At 40.4% G+C, this 22,567-nt stretch overlaps 1 protein-coding gene across 4 annotated transcripts in view; it reads left to right on the forward strand.

The window, feature by feature from the left end:
• The window catches only part of RFTN2 (raftlin family member 2), a 56,878-nt gene that overhangs the window by 24,116 nt on the left and 10,195 nt on the right, over positions 1-22,567 (forward strand). For 3 of the 4 annotated variants that reach the window (XM_030580966.1, XM_030580968.1, XM_030580969.1), the window contains exons 7-8: positions 4,566-4,687; positions 11,365-11,468. In XM_030580966.1, the coding sequence (XP_030436826.1) occupies positions 4,566-4,687; positions 11,365-11,468 (226 nt within the window). Of the gene's footprint in view, positions 1-4,565; positions 4,688-11,364; positions 11,469-12,371; positions 13,562-22,567 lie in introns of those variants that run through there. The other variant, XM_030580970.1, reaches the window with a different exon arrangement.

Raw genomic sequence — 22,567 nt, forward strand, 5'->3', positions numbered from 1 at the left:
CTGCCAGTGCCTCAATTTCTCCTTCTTCGTGTTCTCAAAAAGTGCCCCTAGCCTCTTTTGCAAATCAAATACCATCCCTTCTTGAGGTCTGGTTTATTAAAGTCATTCGGTTCCAATATCAACTTAAACCAAAACAAGCCTTTCCCCCATCTCTTTTTCTCCAACCCTTTGCTGGGCTTAACAGTTCCTTCCAGTTCCTGCTGTTTCCTCAAGCCTCTTCCTCAAGGTTTCTATCCTGCCCCTCACTGAAGGGGCTCTATATCACTCAGTCCTGACTTCCCTCAAGGAGCCTCCCAATTTCCTGCAAGTCTTTCTCCTTGGTTGTACTGAGGCTTCAGCGTCCAGCTTGCATGGGTGCACATGCACTCGCTTGCTTGCTTGCTTCTCTGTTCTCTACATTCCTCTGGGCATGGGAGTTCTACCAGGCCCACTCTGAGCCTGTCTAGAGAGACCTCCCATGCTCTTTCCTAACCTCTGATCTAACACTACTTTGAGAGCAAGCTCCTTCTTTTAGGAAGTCCTGTCCCTGGGCTATTATCATGTGATGCCTGGTCACCTGACCACCCATCACTTAGGACCAGATGATAAGGCACAGGTAGGGTTGAGTCCAAATCCCTTGAAAGAGTCAGCCCGTCCTGTGACAGATCTTCTGGGTTCTACCTTCAAAAGCTGTTTCTTACTAGAAAGTCCGTGGCTTCAGTATTAGACTACTGTATTCTAAGGTATGTTTAATATTTTAATTAAGATGGAATTATGATTAATGTTTAAGTTATGTATTTTTCAACTGAATATGATGTCAGAAACAGGAAATTATCTTACTGGATTGCAAAAAAAAAAAGTATGTAGCAATTTCTTTTGCAAGTATTTGAAACTGAACTTTACATACCAAATGTGAATTTTTAGTCAAAATTAATTAATACATTGCTGTCTTCCTTACCTAAGTTGATTTAAGATTAGAATATAATGCAAAGAAGAGAATATTTTGTAGTAATACTCTGTTAGGTGAACAGACTTGAACTGCGTGACTTATATAGCTCCTTGAATTTTACTCTTGTTATTTTGTGCTGAATGAAGAGTTTACGTTCCTCTAAAGTGGCATTTTGTTGCCCAAGTTTTGTTGTTTTTCAGTTGTCCTAGATTCTAAATGGTCAGTGTTCCTTTAGAGATGCTTATGGCGGTTGTGTGTGAATGAATGGAGCACAGGACTTTAATTCAGAAAAGCTGCTTTGTGAAAGTTCATTGAAGTGTTTCTTCACAGACTCTCACAGTTTATGCAAGACTCAAACTCATTCTGTGTAAAATAATCAAGTATATTAAGAGTGCTAGCTAAATAATATTTATAAAGGTAACTTTTATGAGTCATTTAGTATCTACTTGTTCCCTGACAGTTCTATCCCCATTGTACCAATCAATTTTTGGTTTACGTGGCAATTAACTTTTGCTGTGCATCACTCTAAATCTCTGTAAATCATGAGACCACAGTTCTAAGCCAAATGCATTCAGTGCATGTGTGTTTGAGAAAAGGCTCTCATTCTTTAGTTTTGCAGACAAACAGGCATCCCAGAGTTGCTAAAGAATTATTTTAAAAGGCCTAGAATATAAAAGTGAGCAAGTCAGTTATTTGTGACTTTCATCAGACAGCATGATTAAAAGGAAGAGCTCCAAAAACCTCTCTCTTTTACCTCCCCCGTAAGCAATAATTCCTGCAACAACAACTTAACTTGGTTCCGTTTACCCGGTCTGATTGATCCTCCCACTTCGCAGGGTCCTAGAACCCAGGCTTCAGCCCAAGCCAGAATGTCTACATCGCAATTAAACAGCCCCATAGCCTGAGCCCAAGTCAGCTGGCACAGGCCAGCTGCAGGTTTTTAATTGCAGTGTAGACATACCCTGTGACTTCAGTGGCAGTGGAATTATGCCCTTACACTTTAGTAGATTTCTCCCAGTGCTGGAAATAGAGGGAACAATACTGGTTATAATTCATCGAGGAGAACTGCTTCAAACCAAAATTAACCTCAGCCACTGTCGGCCCACAGAATTTCCACAAGCCTCCCATTCTCAACAAGTCTTTACCATCTTGTTCTTATAAAGAACTGTCCCATCGTTAGCACCTGGGGAACGTCTTACTTCAGCATTCCACACTTCCTCCTTTGAACAACTGGTGCCTCTGATTCTGCCCAGCCTGATTGTTATATATTGCAGTTGAGATCTTGGGAGTAATAATGCTGGATTAAAATAAATAGGTTTAAAGAGACAATCTAACATGTGGGTGGGCTTTTCTTCTGCTGATCAAGTGTCTGTAACCCAGGAAAGAGTTTACGAAGTGACTTGAGCTGAATTTAGCTACTGGATTCTTTCTTGCCTGATTTGTTTGTTCTTGACATCAGCCTAAAAGAGTTTATATAAGCAGTTGAATATTTGGGCCCCCCAGAGAGCTGAAATCTAAAACCTTTCTGAACAAAAAATAAATAAAATGGAATTTAAACAACGTTTGCCTCCCATCACCTTGACTACTTTGCTTGTGTGTTGCATCCTTATCCTCATTGCTTTTATTTTCCTCCTTTAATAGGTGTTACGTTCTTTTTAGCAAGAATTGTCTTTCTGTTTGTCTGTATATCACCTAGTACATTTTAGGCTTTATTGCAATATGAATAAATAACAACACATGTAGCCCAAACAGCTGCAGAAATGGTCATTTGGCTCAGGCCCTATGGAAGTTTAAAAAAAAAAGCATATTAGCAAAGAAAACAGAAGTATATCCAGAAGCTATCAGAATAAAACTTGACAGTATTCTGTTTATTAGAGTGGTTGAACTAGTTCCTATTTTAATGCAAGAGAAAGTATAAGGAATATTGAGCCACAACACAGTTCACTATTTCTAATGCAGGAAAAGCTATTGGGGCAACATTTTATTTTATCTGTGAGGTATTTTTAAAAATATTATACTATAGAATTTGTTTTGGGTACTAGCATTAGAAATGGTAAACTACTATCATAGACTAGATGGACAAAAGGGCCAAATTAATTCCTACTGAAATGCCACTGAAGTTGATAGAGTTTCACCAGGGAGGAATTTGTCCCAAAATATTTTGTGAATGTCATAAAAAAAAAGCTGGAATTTTAAAAAATCTTAGCACTGAGACGTGACTTTTATTTCAATAATTTTTGTAAAATACAGAAGACCTATCTGACAAGGTTGAAATATTAAAGATTAAAATATTTCCTAGTTTTGATTGTCTATTTCAAGCACCTACCTGAAACCTGAAGAGAAGATCTGTGGTTAATGAATTTATAGAATTGAACTGTTTGCAAACCCTAATAAAGTGTGTGCGGTTGTATTGTATACACACTCAATCACATACATATATACACACACACACACACACACACTTACACACCCAACCACATTTTGAGTGTGTGTAAAAATTAATTATACACTCTTATTTCTATACATGCCTGATAGGCATATATGCCTGTAAATATGTAATTTAATACACATCTCCAAAACCAGGCAAGATTTACTGCAAATGCAGACCCAAAAAGTAGTAAGATTATTGTGACTCTGTTAATACTTAGCATTGATTAGGAAACCAATGTTTGAGATGGTCAAATTTATGCCCGTCTGGTAAAATTCCAAGTCAGACCAACTGTGGAATTTTCAGTTATTCTCCAAACAAAATTACAGTATCACAGTATTTCTGCATAACCATAAGTTATGTCACAGAGATAATCTTCTCTTGACATTCATGGTATGTTGGAGAGGATTTAAAGCTGATATTCTGAAGAGTATTTCTATTTTCTGTTTAAATTTAGTTTAATTTTTTTTAGTTTTTAAGATTCTCGGCTATTGAGGTACCACTACAGAAAGGGCTTCCAGATGGCTCTTAGGAGATGCACTATGCTATCAAAGACAGAAAATGAACCAACATATGATGCACAGCTTTAGTTTGGGCCAGCTGGATATTATCAAACTCTCACAAGAAGTAAGTCAGGGAGGTGCTTTCTGAAACTTCCTTCCCATCAGGAATCCTCCTATATTTACTTCTGTTTCAGGCTCTTCCTGTGGCCAGTTAATATTTTTTTAAGTGATTGTGGATAGACACTATAATTTGTTTTGTTTTTCTTTAATCCTCTCCCATCTCCAACAACCATATTTGCTTTGGTCATACTTATGTCATTTCAAAGTTGAGAATAGAGTTTTTGTATCTGTGTGCTTCATAAACAGTGGTTATCTTTCTGTTGTATAAAAAACAGAAATTCAAACTCAGATAGGGCACTTGCTTACTAATGCTTTTAATAATATGGAAATTTGCATTTAATTAATAGCTGACTCCCTGTAGAAAAGGGAAAATACAGTAATTTGATTAAGAATATGACTTCATAGCTTACAAAGTGGTGACTGAGACAGCTCAGAAAACATTAAAGATCAATTTATTTGATGCCTCAGATAATGTGATTTCAGTGGGACTATAAGCAGTGTATGAAGTTAAGAAGGTGTGTACATCTTTGTAGGATATGGGCCTAAGTCTTTATAGTTCACCTTACACATTTCCTTGCTTCCACAGGAGACCACATGCCCAAATCTTTAGAAGGATTATTTCTATATGAAGAAGAAGGTTCAGGCGTTCCTGGTTCTAACAGGAAAGCAAATGACACAATAGTTGTAGAACAATGGACTGTCATTGAGGTAACTTGCTGTTTATTTACCAATTTAACATTTTATCTTTAATTTTCTGCATTGTTTTTTCTTAGTATGTTTTGTATCAAAGTTAGATACAAGTTTAGTATGCCTTCTTACAGTCATCTTTACACAAACAAGACTACCATTGAAATCAGAAAACTGAATGCTGAATTTATAGATTCATAGACTCTAGGACTGGAAGGGACCTCGAGAGGTCATCGAGTCCAGTCCCCTGCCCTCATGGCAGGACCAAATACTGTCTAGACCATCTCTGATAGACATTTATCTAACCTACTCTTAAAAATCTCCAGAGAAGGAGATTCCACAACCTCCCTAGGCAATTTATTCCAGTGTTTACCTGCTCTGACAGTTAGGAACATTTTCCTAATGTCCAACCTAAATCTCCCTTGCTGCAGTTTAAGCCCATTGCTTCTTGTTCTATCATTAGAGGCTAAGGTGAACAAGTTTTCTCCCTCCTCCTGATGACACCCTTTTAGATACCTGAAAACTGCTATCATGTCCCCTCTCAGTCTTCTCTTTTCCAAACTAAACAAATCCAGTTCTTTCAGCCTTCCTTCATAGGTCATGTTCTCAAGACCTTCAATCATTCTTGTTGCTCTTCTCTGGACCCTCTCCAATTTCTCCACATCTTTCTTGAAATGCGGTGCCCAGAACTGGACACAATACTCCAGTTGAGGCCTAACCAGCGCAGAGTAGAACGGAAGAATGACTTCTCGTGTCTTGTTTACAACACACCTGTTAATGCATCCCAGAATCACGTTTGCTTTTTTTGCAACAGTATCACACTGTTGACTCATACTTAGCTTGTGGTCCACTATGACCCCTAGATCGCTTTCTGCCATACTCCTTCCTATGGAGTCTCTTCCCATTCTGTATGTGTGAAACTGATTGTTCCTTCCTAAGTGGAGCACTTTGCATTTGTCTTTATTGAACTTCATCTGGTTTACCTCACACCATTTCTCCAATTTGTCCAGATCATTTTGAATTTTGACCCTGTCCTCCAAAGCAGTTGCAATCCCTCCCAGTTTGGTATCGTCTGCAAACTTAATAAGCGTACTTTCTATGCCAACATCTAAGTCGTTGATGAAGATATTGAACAGAGCCGGTCCCAAAACAGACCCCTGCGGAACCCCACTTGTTCTACCTTTCCAGCAGGATTGGGAGCCATTAATAACTACTCTCTGAGTACGGTTATCTAGCCAGTTATGCACCCACCTTATAGTAGCCCCATCTAAATTGTATTTGCCTAGTTTATCAATTAGAATATCATGCGAGACTGTATCAAATGCCTTACTAAAGTCTAGGTATACCTAATACACCGCTTCTCCCTTATCCACAAGACTCGTTATCCTATCAAAGAAAGCTATCAGATTGGTTTGACATGATTTGTTCTTTACAAATCCATGCTGGCTATTCCGTATCACCTTACCACCTTCCAAGTGTTTGCAGATGATTTCTTTAATTACTTGCTCCATTATCTTCCCTGGCACAGAAGTTAAACTAACTGATCTGTAGTTTCCTGGGTTGTTTTTATTTCCCTTTTTATAGGTGGGCACTATATTTGCCCTTTTCCAGTCTTCTGGAATCTCTCCCGTCTCCCATGACTTTCCAAAGATAATAGCTAGAGGCTCAGATACCTCCTCTATTAACTCCTTGAGTATTCTAGGATGCATTTCATCAGGCCCTGGTGACTTGCAGGCATCTAACTTTTCTAAGTGATTTTTAACTTGCTCTTTTTTTATTTTATCTTCTAAACCTACCCCCTTCCCATAAGCATTCACTATGTTAGACATTCCTTCAGACTTCAGAAGTCATTAAGCATCTCTGCCATTTCCAAGTTTCCTGTTACTGTTTCTCCCTCCTCACTGAGCAGTGGGCCTACCCTGTCCTTGGTCTTCCTCTTGCTTCTAATGTATTAATAAAAAGTCTTCTTGTTTCCTTTATTCCCATAGCTAGTTTGAGCTCATTTTGTGCCTTTGCCTTTCTAATCTTGCCCCTGCATTCCTGTGTTATTTGCCTGTATTCATCCTTTGTAATCTGACCTAGTTTCCATTTTTTATATGACTCCTTTTTATTTTGTAGGTCATGCAAGATCTCGTGGTTAAGCCAAGGTGGTCTTTTGTCACATTGTCTATCTTTCCTACCCATCAGAATAGCTTGCTTTTGGGCCCTTAATAGCGCCCCTTTGACAAACTGCCAACTCTCCTCAGTTGTTTTTCCTCTCAGTGTGTATTTGTAATCAAATCCCTAAAATAGGTAAGATCTAGCAAATCAGACTCTACATGTAGTGTAGGAATTTGATCAAAAATACATGAAAAATCATCTTTCACACTTGCCTAAGAGTGGCTTATTTGTTTACAGACTATGTAATGTTTGAAAATGTGTTCTAATTCATTTCTTTCTACATCAGTGGTTCTCAAACTGTGGGTCGGGATCCCAAATTGGGACACGACCCTGCTTTAATGGGATTGCCAGGGCTGGCTTAGACTTGCTGGGGCCTGGGCCCGAAGCCAGAGTCCCACCACTTGGAACCAAAAACTGAAGCCCAAGGGCTTTAGCCCTGGACAGCGTGGCTCAGGTTACAGGCCCCTTGCCTGGGGTTGAAGCCCTTAGGCTTCAGCTTTGCCCCACCTCCACCTGGGGCAGCAGGACTGGGGTGGGCTCAGACTTCAGTCCCCCCTCCTGGGGTTGTGTAGTAATTTTTATTGTCAGAAACGGGGCACCGTGCAATGAAGTTTGAGAACCCATGTTCTGCATCCATTTATGAAACATTTTCATGAGAGGTTGCTGACTTAAATAGGCGATCAGTAACCACTGCCATATCATCTGTTTTAAGTAACTAGTTTCTCAATCTCCAATATGGTCAGGGTCCCATCATCTCAGAAAAGTCCCTTCTGTTCTCAGTAAATTTGATCACATATGATTGTCTTTGTAATCAGTGCTGTTACAGTGTTACCCTTCTCAAGCTCCATTTACTATGACAGAATACACCTTCCACGTTATTTGCCTATAGGCCAGCTTTTGCTATGGAAACATTTACATAGTTTATTAGCGTAGCAATTCAGCACACTTTGTAAAAAGATATAATTTTATACCCTGCATTTCTTTGGAGTTCTTATTTACTGGGCTTCAAAATTTTCAATTTGCAATCCTCTCAAAAATTATAGTTAATGCAGTTGGGACTCCAATTTGACAACGAGTGACATTCTCAGAACAAAATTAGACTGGAACTGTGTGAAATCTGACAGACTGTTTTCAGCAAAATATGCAAATTCAGTGACACCAAAACATTTGCAAATTTGTGTTAATTTCACTAAACTGTTTCAGTTAAAAAAAACAAATTTCTGAAAAAATTGAAATCTTTCATTTTGTCTTTTTTTAAATTAAACATTTTGATTTTTCTGTTTAAAATGACTGTTGCAAAATTTCCTTTAATTTTATTTTAAAAATAAATGTTTTTAATTGGTCAAAATTGAAATAATGTTTTGTTTGATCAAAACTAATTTTTTTAATTTTTCAGAATTGCCAGCAAACTGAAAAAAATCACAACCAATTAGCTCTAATTCAGCTCCCTTTATACAGTATAAAGTACTGTGTATCAAATAGGGGAAAAAATTTAAAATGTAAAGATAATTTTCTGGGCAAAACATGAACCTTATCTGCAAATATTTGGCACGTGAATAACTTTACACACATGAGTAGGGACACTGAACTCAACGGGAGTGCACAAAATTGAGACATGGTACAAACACCTGCTTAAACTGAGATCTGAATTTGGCCTCCAATACATAACACTTGGATGTTTCCTTTGGCAGCTAGATTTGTTTGCGCAAAGGAGGGATTTCAGGTAAAATTTTCCAAAGTGCTGTAAATGCCCTTGGAGCCCAAGTCCCATTTTCAAAAGCAATTTAGGCATTTAGAAGCCTAAACGTCACTGACAGTCTATAGGACTCAAACTCCTAGGTCACTTAGGTGTTTTTGAAAAAGTTACCCTTCCTCACAAGAGCTTTTCGCAGCTTTTTAAAAGCTTTGTTTTCATCAGAAAATGTTTATTGAGAATCCATTAGTTTTCAGACAAAGAAAAAGATTTGAGGTGCTTACATATCACAGTCATTCCAATGGAATATTCCTGATCAGCTTTACAGATGACCACTTGCTTCAGATACTGAGACAATTGCTGGTGTCTTTTATCCTGTCCATTTTCTCTCTTGCCTCACTTTTTCTCTTTTTTACTTCCTGTTTTCTTTTCATATATTCTGTATTCCACATACATGCCTTTTTTTCCTCCTTATTCCTTGTTGCTCTTTTACATATTTTCACTGACTCTTCTGCTCCTCTCCAGTAGCTCTGCCTATACACTGGAATAAGGGTGGGCAAACTACAGCCCGGGGGCCCTCCAGATGTTTTAATTCAGGCCTCAAGCGCCTGCCAGGGAGCAGGGTCCAGGGCTTGTCCCGCTCCAGCGCCCCAGCCGAGGAGTGGGGTTGGGGGCTTGCCCTGCTCTGTGCAGCTCCTGGAAGCAGCGGCATGTCCCCTCTCCGGCTAGTATGCATAGGGGCAGCCAGACGGCTCTGCATGCTCCCCCTGCCCCAAGTGCCTCCCCCACAGCTCCCTTTGGCTGAGAACTGTGGCCAATGGGAGCTGTGGGGGTGGCACCTGCGGATGCGGCAGTGCGGAGAGCTGCCTGGCCACGCCTCTGCGTAGGAGCTGGAAGGGGGACATGCTCCTGGTTCTGGGAGCTGCTTGGGGTAAACGCCGCCTGGAGCCTGCACCCCAACCTCCTCCCATTCCCCAACTCCCTGCCCTAGCCTTGATCCCCCTCTTGCCCTCCAAACCCCTTGTTCCCAGCCTGGAGCACCCCCCTGCACTCCCAACCCCTCACCCCACCCCAGGGCCCGCACATACACCCAGACGGAGCCCTCACCTCCTCCCACATCCCAACCCCCAATGTTGTGAACATTCATGGCCCACCATACAATTTCCATATCCAGATGTGGCTCTCAGTCCAAAAAGTTTGCCATCCCCTGCACTAGAATCTGCAGCTCACGCAGTCATAGGCTGTTGGCGCTGCAGGCCTAGCAAGAGGAAAAAGCAATTTAAAAAAATCATCCTTTTAAAAAAAAAAAAAAAAAAAGGCCTCTCCATGTTCACATTTGTGGAATACATTGCACCTCATCCTTAACATATTTAAAAGTAGACTGGAGAAATCAATAGGAAGCATACTTTCACAAACAATCTTGCATTGATGGCAGGAGAGGCTAATCTTTTTTCCATATTTAATTTCTGTGATTCTGTAATTAGAAATCTAGTTTTGATTGGTAATTACATAATCTCAGTTTCTAAAGCTAAGATCCTTGTATGCTGTTATACTGCCCTTCTCTTTTCTTCTACTTCGTTCCCTGCTCCCACTGTAGTCAAAGCTGCCAATTTCCCCACTCCTCCTCGACTCAGTGCTGTCCTGAAGCCTGATCAGCTGCTTTTTAGTATAAATTTAATATTTAACAATTCAAGTAAATGAAGGTAACTAGCCCTTTTCAAGGCCATCTTTCAGGAACTGTAATAACTTTTGGAATTCAATCTTGATCCCGGCACCAGTCCCCTGTGCCGGTGTTCAGATCGCCTCCTTAAGCACTAGAGAGCAAGCAAGGATGCAAGCTAAATGGAAAAAACACTTGATCCAAATGACCTATTTGTGATGAGATGCCCTGTTAAGAAGCCATAGTAGCACCACTCCAAACAGTACTACCTTAATGCAACCTAGGGAACTTTTAGTGCTGCCAGCAGGATCCACAATCGGCCAGTTAGTGTGCAACATATTTACACAAAGAAGTATGGTTGATACACACTCCTGGAGAAACCACACATGGGAAGAAAAAAGTCAATTGTTTTTATACCTGGATATTCCAACAATTTTTGGTGTTGCCTATTTGGTAAAGGCCATTTTTCCGCTTGCCTTCTGGGAGCATTCATGTGTGCTAGGAGCTGCTGCTGGAAAAAGGTGGGAAAATTGTATAGTAAAATAGGTTTCTAAGTAATTAGCACATTTAGAAGTTGACTTGTTCAGTTTTCCATCTGCATAGGTCCCAGGTTCTTAGGCTCCTAAAACAATATTTTCCTAGATCCTAATAGGTTTTCTAATAATTATTTCTTTAAATTTTTACCTGCAAAAATCATTAGCTTTGAGCTTTACTCAGTAACTCAGTGACATGCTTGTTCAGAATACAAAGTCAAAAATCAGGTAAAAAAAATAAATGTAATTAAAAATGATTATTCTACTATTATAATCAAACTGGAAATTTTCTGTTAGGCCCCAAGTCAACAAAGTACTCAAGTACATACCTAACATTAAGCACGCAAGGTGCTTGCTGAAGTATCTTGAAGAATTAGGGCTTTAGTCCTAAACCCATATACTGAATTAATACCCCCATCTCTTTGTTTTATCCACCTGTTGTCTATAGTCTGACACTAAGATTGTGAATTCTTTAAGGCAGGGACTGTCTGTTTGTTATATGGGTGTATAGTGCCTAACACAATTATACCGTGGCCTCAAGGTGTTATTACAATAAAATAATCATGTCAATTGTAATTTGTTACATCATATATGGAAATAAGGTAAAACTGCAGAGTGTACTTACTGTATTTATATTGCTTTATTAATGTAGGGATGTGACATTAAAACAGATTATGGACCTTTACTGCACACACTGGCTGAGTTTGGATGGCTTCTTACATGTGTACTTCCTACACCGATCATCCGACATGACAGGTAACCAGAAAGTAGTTTAAAGCATAAAATATGCATTTCTGGAATGTATTCTAAATATAAATCTCAGAGTGTATATTTGTATACATAACTGATCTATATGCAATAAGGAAGAATATATAAATAATGTTAATGAGATTCAGGATGTAAGTAGCTTTATTTAGATAAGATTTTGTGGATTTTAAAGACGTGCCTTGTGATTTAGGCCATTCCATTAACTTCAAATGGTTTTGGATTAGGCCCTGAGACCTCAACTCAGCATAAAGTTTAAGTGCATGTTTAATTCTAAACATGAGAATAATCCCGTTCCTATTTAGGAAAGCATTTAAGATTTTACTTATTCCATTTGACCTTAATGAATAAGGATGGGATAACTTATATGGTTAAAGTTAAGCACAACAGTGTTTTGCTGAGTCAGGGCCTGAGAGAATAGAAACACGTTGTTTCAACCACTTAAGAAACAACACTATCATAAAACCAGGCACATGCTATTTATAGCAAATTAAGGCATGTGCTAATTGAGCCTGTTCATCTCCACTGATGTGTGCGCCATGTTTTATCATTATATTCATAGCAAATTAGTGGTGTATTTTTTTCAGGTAATTCCTTCTCACTCACTCTCTCTCACACACACTTTCTAATGCAGGGGTTCTCAAACTGGGGGTTGGGACCCCTCAAAAAGTCAGGAGGTTATTACATGGGGGGGGTCACAAGCTGTCAGCCAGTCTCCACCCCAAGCCCCGTTTTGCCTCCAGCATTTATAATGGTGTTAAATATATAAAAAGTGTATTTAATTTATAACAGGGGGAGGGAGGGTCGTACTCAGAGGTGTGCTATGTGACAGGGGTCACCAGTGTAAAAGTTTGAGAACCACTGTTAATGCATAATATTTTCATTTATTTTTAGATTAAAGGCAAAATTATACTTTTCAGATCTGCACAGCAGATTTCATCTCTCTTATTCTGTTCTCACAACATATGCAGAATTCTCAGAGATCTCAATGGGAGATCCATGAATGTAGGAAAAGAAGATGATCAAAACTGAGATCCACCAAGAAAAGATTTTCACCTTATCTGTTATAACAAAAAAATTACAAGTGGTTTTTCTTAGTAATACACAAAATATAAAAAGGGAAAGTGCAACCCTGAAGTAAGCGTATACAGCTCTTTAATTTCTGCTCCTAGCAGGTTAAGATTGCCCACAGGTCTGTCAGCTGGAGCTATACTTGGGGCCTGATCCTAAGCCTGTTCAAGTCAATGGAGAGACAGACTCCCATTGACTTGAGAAGCCTTTGGAACTAGTTGCATGAATCAAGTCAACATAAGTTGGACATAAGTGTAATTCTTCAAGAACTGCTCCAAATAAATGGATTTATTCCAAGTGAGTTGACACAGTTCCTGACTCAACCCCCTTCAAGTAGGAAAAAAAAAGTATAACTGGCCAGTGAACTGTTTACTCGGGATTAGATAAAATCTCTTTAGTACAATTAGTTTTAGACAGGAGAAAGTTTTGGGCACAAAAAATGGCAAATTGGAGACCACTAAAAATCACACTTTTTGCTATATTCTGCAATTTCTGATCTATTCAAAGCTTTCTTTTTTTTTAAATTATAAACCCTTTCTCTTGTGGGGATGCTGTGTGTAAACTAACATGCTGTTACCCTTTTAACTCATCCCTGAGGAAAACTTTCTTCGACTAACAACAGTAGCAGCAGAAGTGTGAACACCCAAGGAATTGTGAATTGCACTGCCTACAAAGGGACCATTTAAAAGTTTGTATTATTTGACTCACCAGTCACTATATAAAATATTACTTAAGACAGAGTCAATGAGTTTTCTAAAAGATGGGGGGAGGAAATAGGCCAAATCCTACAGCTGTGGAGAAGCTCCAGTAGCCCTTCAGGCCCTGGTTTCTCCTCCTTGGTAGTTGGGGGTAGCAGGTGGCAGATTATCTTGAGCTGCTGCTACTCATCAACTTCTTTGCAGATTTCAGTCCCCACTTGTAACAGGCAAAAGGATCCAATTTATGCATCATGGCCCTGCAGACAGAACATGAGGCCACTTAAGCAGGGGGGAAACACAGGGCTGCCCAGAGGATTCAGGGGGCGTGGGGCAAAGCAATTTTAGGGGCCCCTTCCATAAAAAAAAATTGCAATACTATACAATATTATATTCTCGTGGGGCCCCCTGCAGAGCCCAGCGCAAATTGTCCCACTTGCAAATTGCCCTACAGGCGGCCCTGGGAAAAATAAACCTTCTGCATCTCGGCACAAACCCAGTTTTGAGAGAACTTCTTTACAAGGTATCACTGGTTCTCAGCATCAGCTAGTGCTAAAAGGCACTAAAGCTCATTAAAAGGGTTGGACAAATATATTCCGTCAAAACTTTTTCTGGATTGAAAACTAGGGTTTTTTAAAAAGCAGAAAAAAATCACGGACAATTTCTGCTTTCCTTCAAAATTTGTTGTGTTTTTTTTTTAATTGAAAAGCTGAAATTAGTCTGCCAAAACCTGAATATGGTTTGGGGTTTCAGAAGTATGTGGCCAAATATTTGCTGCTTGCTGTGTTTGATTGTCTAAAGAAACAATAAAAAAATTCTGCTTAAAAAAAATCCAAAACTTTTGAACCACCTCCAGGTTTCTGATACTCTGCTGGCTTCCTTGACTCATATTTGTCTCCATAACTTTGGGTTCATTTATATTAAAACATAAGAATGGCCGTATTGGGTCAGACCAAAGGTCCATCCAGCCCAGTATCCTGTCTACCGACAATGGCCAATGCCAAGTGCCCCAGAGGGAGTAAACCTAACATGCAATGATCAAGTGATCTCTCTCCTGCCATCCATCTCCATCCTCTGACAAACAGAGGCTAGGGACACCCTTCCTTACCCATCCTGGCTAATAGCCATTAAATGGACTTACCCTCCATGCATTTATCTGTTTCCTAGAGACTGGCTCCATGGGGTCCCTCACAAACTGGAGACAGTTACTGTGGGTTTGTCTTTAGTACAGCTTATGTACATACTCCACGAATTGAGCATTTGAGCTTGTTCCAGAATCTGGGATGAGCCTGTGTTGTGAAAACTGAAATGCTCAAAATAGCACATGCATGTGAATGGACACAGGGTGCTAAAATTAAATTAACCCAGGGGTTCTCAAACTGGGGGTCAGGACCCCTCAGGGGGGTCACGAGGTTATTACTGGGGGTCATGAGCTGTCAGCCTCCACCTCAAACCACGCTTTGCCTCCAGCATTTATAATAGTGTTAAATATGTAAAAAGTGTTTTTAATTTATAAGGGGGGGAGGGGTCGCACTCAGAGGTTTGCTATATGAAAGGGGTCACCAGTATAAAAATTTGAGAACCATTGAATTAACCCCTCTGGAGCCTCAGGGAATGCAGGGGAGAGGGTTTCCCTTGATAGGGTTGGGCAGGATATTGCTCTTCTCATGTGATCCCTCCCCCTGTGGCTAATTTTAAATGAAGCTACCCTCCCCTGACATGAATCTCCCTATGGCACTGAAATTAAATATAGACTACAATTTGGCATTTGAGAAGTGAAAGGGATGGTAGCCCTAATGGAAAAGCTAACAGCTTGGCTCTTCTGCAAACCTCAAACTGCTGAATGAGCTTTAGGATAGGGAAGGCTGTGCCTCCCAAACAGCCTGGCCCTGCCCCCTATCCAACCCCCACCCACTTCCTGCTCCCCGACTGCCCACCCCCCTCAGAATCCCTGACCCATCCTGCTCCTTGTCCCCTCACCATCCCCCAGAGACACCATCACCACCACCCCGGGGACCCCACCCCTGCTCCCTGTCCCCTGACTGCCCTGACTCCTACCCACCCCCCTGCTGAGTCCTGACAGACCCCCCCAGAACGCCCACGATCCAACCCCTCCATTCCCTGTTCCCTGACCGTCCCCACAACCTCTGCTCCCTCCTTGTCCCCGGGACTTCCTGCCCCTTAGCCAACCCCCCCGGCCCCTTATCCCCAGCTCCCCCCTCATCCGGAGCCTCAGCGCATCTAGGAGCTTCACTAGATGCGCTGACTCCGGTGGGGCCCCTGAGCTCCGCCCCCCTCAGAGCCGCGTGGTAAGGGGGCGAGACTGTGAGCGCCAGGCTGAGCGGAGAGAGCTGAGCTCGGCCTGGAGCTCATAGCCCCGCCCCCTTTCCACGCGGCTCTGAGCAGGGCGGAGCTCAGGGGCCCTGCCAGAGCCACGCTGTAGCTGTGCAGGGGGGCTGCTCCATGCGCTGAGACTCTGAGTGAGGGGCGGAGGTGGAGTCGGGCGCCTCAGCCATTCTCGTGGGGGCCCCTGAAGAGCCCGGGGCCTGGGGCAAATTGCCCCACTTGGCCCCCCCCGGGGCAGCCCTGGGGAAACAAGGAAAACTAAACACTTTAGAAACAGGCGTGTGCTTCAGGAAGTGCTCTTAATGATTCATTAGGTGGATACTCCTCCTTCTGATTTACTGTGAACCCAGTACCCTGGCATGATGCTTACGTGATGATACTTTGTGATGTGCTGTCTTTTAAATACAGCATAACATTACTGTTACTAATTGTGGTCATGCAAAAGGAGGGAAGTTGTATCCTGGCCAGATTTGAACCTAGATAGTTATATTATGGCTATGTTAAAAATCTCCACTGGATAAAGTATTTGTTTCTTGTCCTAAATTATTGGGTATTGTTTGTTTGTGTGTACTGTTAAGTATGTGTTTGTATTAGGATGTCTGGTGAAGTGCCTCTGGAAAAAACTCACATTTATATAGTGCCTATCAGATTCATTTTAAGTCCCTAAAGGGACAGTGTGAATTGATAAAACTATTATAAGGAAGAATGTGTTGTCCTGTCAGTCTGAGTAGAATTTATATTGGTAACTACTATTTCCAGGTCTCAATATAGCTATTTAAAAAAAAGAGGAAATTCCTGAAACACTAGTATTTGTACAATAGGCATTATGCCATCATCAGATTATCCTAAGAATCCAAATTAAAAGTGTGAATACAGAAGAGCATTCTATGCAGTCTATACAGCTGTTCCTTTTCCCAGACTTTGAACTCTGACCTCAGTACCAAGATAGAATATTAACAGGTTTCAGGAACAGTATCTAATAGACTACACTGCTAAGAACAGTCACAATTAGCGTTTTTATCTCCAATAAATGGAACATTTTGGGAGGTTATTTAGTAGAGCGCTAGGAATTCTGGCAAATGATTTTTCCGTATCTTTAAACAAAGTTAACTTGTATAAAATAATTCTTAATTAAACTCTGTTTAAAAGCAAAGACTTAACAGCAAAATCTGCTTTCCATTTTTAATTTTTTCTTTTAAAAAGTTTTCTATTTTCCCAATTTATCACACAATCTGTTCTCTCCATTAACTATTAATGTTCATTGTTTCTCTTTGTAGAGATGTGACCGTCTCAAAACTGACATTAATAAAATTGACTGATCCTCCTCCCATTAATGCTAGCATAGAAATTCACATTTAAGAAAAGCAGGGTTGGGTTCTAGCCAGATTTATCATGTGATGGATGGGCTTTCTTTGCTGTTTCATGTGGTTCTGATCTGAATCAGTGTGGTGTGATGCACTGAAGTTGTAGATTCAACTTCTGGAACTTGTAATAGTTTTCCTGTTTTTGCAATAGATATTCTACTTTACAAAATAAAAGCTCCTATAAAGTTCATGGATTATTGTCTCAGATCTGGGAAAGCAAGTGATGTGCAGAGTCTGGCGAGCCTGCCCTCTCCTCTAACTCCCCATCTTGAGGGTTAGGTCACATAGGACACAGGAAATATTTCCTTAAAAACAGTTTTCTTTGCTGCTTACAAACATAGTAGAGGAGTTGGACATCAGGACCTAAAACTTACAGCACTGTATGTTTGTGCAACGACATTTGAAAAACAAGCAGTGATTTTGTAGGAATTAGTCTAGTATTGCTGCATAGGATCAGCATTGTTGTGATTGTTGTTATTGGAGTACAGTGGAGTGTGTCTTGGCGAAATGGATACCTGATGTGACTTTTTAAAATATTTGAGATACTGATGGATGCTATTATCCTGCTAGCAACGAATGAGGGGTTTAACTGAACCTTGATAGGGGCAAGAACAAAATGGAGTTAAAACTTCTGATAATTCTGAATATGAAGTAAAGGGTATTAGCATTCTCTGGAATGCTTATTAAAGAAAAAGGAAATTTACAGAGAAAGCCTGAAATGTAAGAAAACATTTTTCAGACTCAGAAGTTATTTGCCAGTTCTTGGGAATTACCAAAAGTTCAGATGCTCAGGATAATATTATTAGTAATTTTAGGAATTAAATTTGTTGCCTCTCTTCTTAGTGGTGGATAAAGCTTTTGGGGGAAAATCTATCCAACAATGCCTAATGCTACAATAGTTACTGATACAGATTTACTCTACATTCACATAATTAAGGGAGTCCAGGGAGTCTAGGATTAAATGTCTTTTGCATCATTTTTCTGAAGAATTTTCCCTATTGTACCAGAGGACTTTCCAGTTGAAAGCGGAGAGACTGAACTCTCCAAACTAATCCATGATTGTTGGAAAGTCTGAATATTGTTTAACTCAAACTGATGGCACAGCATTATTTTCCAGATCACAAACAAACTGAGTTTGGTATTAGAATTTACAACTCAGCTTCTTCCCTTCTTTTCCTAGGAAATGTCCCTAAACTTCATCTTAAACACTTGAAATATCCTGCGTGATGATATCACCCACATACTATTTGTCATGCTTGAATATTGTGTATGTTAGTATCAGAGCTGGTGGCAACCTTAACAAGTTCCATATTTTTTAAAGGACTGATTTAATGATCACATGTATATTAAGAAGACAAATTTATTGCCCACACACCATAAACAGACAAATAAATTGCCAGTGAGATTAACAAAAGAATCTCTATGCTGCGCTCCCCTGACCACTCTGCCAAAAAGGACATGGGGGGAGGGTGGGGCGAGGAAAAGGAAAAACATCTCCCTACAGAGATTTCAGCAGCTTTACTCTGTAGTGACCTTTATTTCCCCTCACTGCTTACTGCAGTCCCTGAAAATGGGCAGGACAGACAGTCTACAAACACCAGAAGGCAAAGATAGTGCAAAAAACTGACATCGCTGTAATTAATTTGTCACTAATTACTTAACCTAAGTTCTCATATTGCATTGGGTCCAGGAGAAAGAGGGAACGTGGGAATGAGAGGAAAACTTGAAATAGCTCATTTTATGTATTTTTCTCTTTCTAATTTAAATTCTGTGGCCATCCCACTGTCATTCAATTCTGTTGTGAAATAAGCCCATGGCTGTTTTGTCGTGTGCAGCATTTCAATAAGACTGGACTTTAAAAATTGTTAGTTTGCCTGTTACCTACCCAGCATTCACCATCTCCCCTTTTCTTGATCAGAGTTTAAACATTTAAAAGCTTAATATTATGTTTTTCCATTCATTTATGTGAGATGGGATGTACAAGTCCTATACAAAATCAGGCAGAGGCCCTGCCCTATGCTAGAGAAACCATTCAACCTGAAAGCAAGGGTTCCCACCTGGTATCATTGAGACAGGCATATAAGCAGGAAAGAAGTGTGTGGGTAGGGGCCTTTCAGAGCATGTCTATACCCAAGTATAAGGCCACCTGACTCCCTGGGCTAGTCCATGCCACAACATCCATACTGCTATTTTTTTAGTACAGCTAGCATGTGTCTGTCTACCTGGGCTGGGAATCACACTCCCAACTGCAGCAAATACGTACTCTCCCAAGGGAGGAGATACTTATTCCATACTCCAGGGAGTAAGAACCAGGAAGTTCTCAGACCAAACCCCAACCAAGATGCATGAAGATCCCGAGAAACAGACTGGTTGGTCACACCAGAGGTCTGTAATATTTGACTCTCCTCTTAATTCAAGGAGGTCATGAAGCAAGGCAACTTCCAGATCAAGAGGCATTAGTAAGTTGGGGAAACTTGACAGTTTCAACCCCTTTAGAGGGCTGTACTTCTCAACACAGAGTCTGTTAAGATTGCTTATTTTGCCCATCCAAGAAAAGTGTGCAAAGACGAAACTATGGGTATGTGAAACAGTCACCAATATCTAGCAGTGGCCATTTTAAATAAAGCTGTACATTCTGTCCTTCTATCTTACCACTTATCTTCCAGTAGTAGTCACCTAGGCATAGACAACTGGGACCTTTACTCTCTTCTCCCCCTCAAAAAAAAAAAAAGTGTGGCGATTTCATCATTAAATAAAGGAAATGCTGATTTTTTTTAACAGAAGCTCATTTATCTCGCTTTATTAAAAGTGGACAAATTTATTTAAAGTCCAGAATTACTCATTAAAGTGATATTCAACAGCTAGACAACCTTTCTTTTACTGGGGGGCACGTGCTTGGGATAAAATACTATGTCCTTGTGTTACCTTCCCTCCCAAATATTTCAGCACATTTTCTTTATACACATAGATGCCTCACTGCATGTTATCCAGAAGTGGATTTGTATACAGCAAAAATAATTATGGTTACTGTTCGGTATCTGGTGAGTCCAAAAATAGTGATTTATTTTCTTCCTGCCCCATGTAAAGTCTCCTATGAAGGTATTTCCCACATAGGAAATGGTATGAGCCATTTATTAATTATTATTATTATTATTTTATTGTGGATTTAGAGCTTTTAATAGCTGCTGAATTGACGCTTTTTATCCACAGACGTAGCAGTGCAAACTTCACACCTTGCCCTGTTACTGCCCCCTAGTTCCTACCAAGAAACAGTTTTTAGCCGCCAGCAAAATATGCCATTTCCAGTGTTTTCTATTCATTAAACTACAAGCAGATACAGAGCCACAAAGAGAATCTGAGGACATTTGTTGAAGACCTGGATTGCGTCAAAATGGACCTTTCCGTGGTGGTACCAGCACTTATCTTGTGCCCTTATCAATTTCTGCAAAATGTAAGCTTTAATTGCTTTACAAAATTAGGTTGCTAGCTCTTATAGTTGTGAAAACTTTCTTTCTGAACATGAACCAATACAGTACTGAGTCTGCAGACCAACAGAATGGAACAGCTCTAAAGGCCAAATACAAAGTCCACCCCATCACTCATTGGAAACAGAAGATCCTAAACAATGTGCCTTTGCCATGGTTCCACTGCAGAGTTTCGGCAAAGGGGGCACAGAGACAGAAACTGTCCTCTTCCATACAAGCAGCCCGTTGTGGGTAGGGTTATGTACAGTGGCAGGGCACTGTGAGAAAGTTGCATTCCGAAAGCTAATGCTGCAGCTGTTCTGTGATTTCAAAGAGGCCACCCAGACTAGGGCTGTCCATCTGGCACTTTTCATCAGTAGTAAATTCATTTAGTGTGGGATTTTCAAAAGCACCTAAGTGACTTAGGACCACTATTCTGTTCTATACTATATAGATTCATCCCAGAAGCTGAGCACTTTCCAGCATTGCACTAAGCAACGTAACTAAGATCTGTCGTGTTTGTTCTCTGATCCTCTCCCCGGGGGAGAAGTGTGTACAGTGGAGTATGTTTGTTTTTAACTGTGTGTCTGTCTGTCTATACGTTTGTTAGAGAAAGGAAGGGGAAAGAAAGGAAGTCCCATTGACTTTCAAGACCAACATTAAAAAGATTGAAACTTGAATGTTAACACTATAGCAGTATAGTTCTAAAGTAGAAACCTTGACACTTGGAACCTTCGGTAAGATGGATTCATCATTTTGAATATCTTTAAACATTATAGTACATAATTCCTAATGTATAACAATTTCTAAAGTGGAATTTACTATCCAGCTCTCTTTACTTCTGCATTTATGTTTAACTGCGTGCATAAAAATAAAAGCCAGTATGTTTTTTTACATCTCAGGAACATGTGAGGGGAAAAAAGATACACTGTGTAACCTGTGTCTCATACTTTCAGCATCCCTTGACAGTCATGAGCCATAGGATTCATTACAGTCAGCTTATCTTGGCAGGCTGATAACAGTGCACTATTGTACTAGTTAGACAATTTGGGCAGCATGTGACCAAATAGAAAATAATTTCAAATGTTACATGGTGCAGGCAATCCTAGAAACTAGTGGGCTGTCCCAGCTAAATCAAACGTCACATCAAAGATACTCTGCTGTGCCACAGAGAAATCATAAATGTCAACCACAAAAGCGGTCTGTGAATTCACTACAAAGCTGAGACACTTTTTAAGATTAAGTTAAATTGCCCTGAAAATCACTGGGGTGTTAAAATAAATACACACATAACATTTAGTGTGGGTGAAATTGTACTCTCCCAAGAAAAGCCCAAGTAAATGCAAAAGAAAAGATAAAATTCTCCACTCACAACCCACAGTCAGGGTATAGGTAACCCAGGCTCAGTTGGATTTCAGCTACTACTTTTATCCATAGATTCCCACTGTACTTAATCACAAACTCTCATCTCTCTCCTGCATGCTACCATGTAAGTGTATCACTGAAGAGCTGAGCTCCAGAGTGCACAGGTGGCTGTGGAGTTCAACTATATTTTGAGATTTGTGCAGCCTGTCATGGTATAATTCCCCGCTCTGAACCTTAGCGTCCAAAAGATGGGGTACCAGCATGAATTCCTCTAAGCTCAATTACCAGCTTAGAACCTGTAGTGCTGCCACCAACCAGGAATTCCAGTGCCTGGTACACTCTGGTCTATCCAATACCTTGCCCGGGGACCCCCAAAACCCAGTCCCTCTGGATCTTAACACAAGGAAAGTAAACCCTTTCCCTCACTGTTGCCTCTCCCAGACTTCCCCTCCCTGGGTTACCCTGGAAGATCACTGTGATTCAAACTCCTTGAATCTTAAAACAGAGAGGAAAATCCACCTTCCCCCCTCCTTCTCTTTCCCCCTCCCAGACTCTCCCTGACAGAGAAAGTAATCCTAACACAGAGAGAAGATTAACCTCTCTCTCCCCCTTCCCTCCTTTCGCCCCACCAATTCCCTGGTGGATCAGACCCAGTCCCCTGGGATCTCACCAGAATAAAAAAAACAATCAGGTTCTTAAACAAGAAAAGCTTTTAATTAAAGGAAGAAAAACAGTAAAAATTATCTTTGTAAATTTAAAATGGAATAGGTACAGGGTCTTTCAGC

This window comes from Gopherus evgoodei, chromosome 11, assembly GCF_007399415.2.
Source record: "Gopherus evgoodei ecotype Sinaloan lineage chromosome 11, rGopEvg1_v1.p, whole genome shotgun sequence".
NCBI classification, from domain to species: Eukaryota; Metazoa; Chordata; order Testudines; family Testudinidae; genus Gopherus; species Gopherus evgoodei.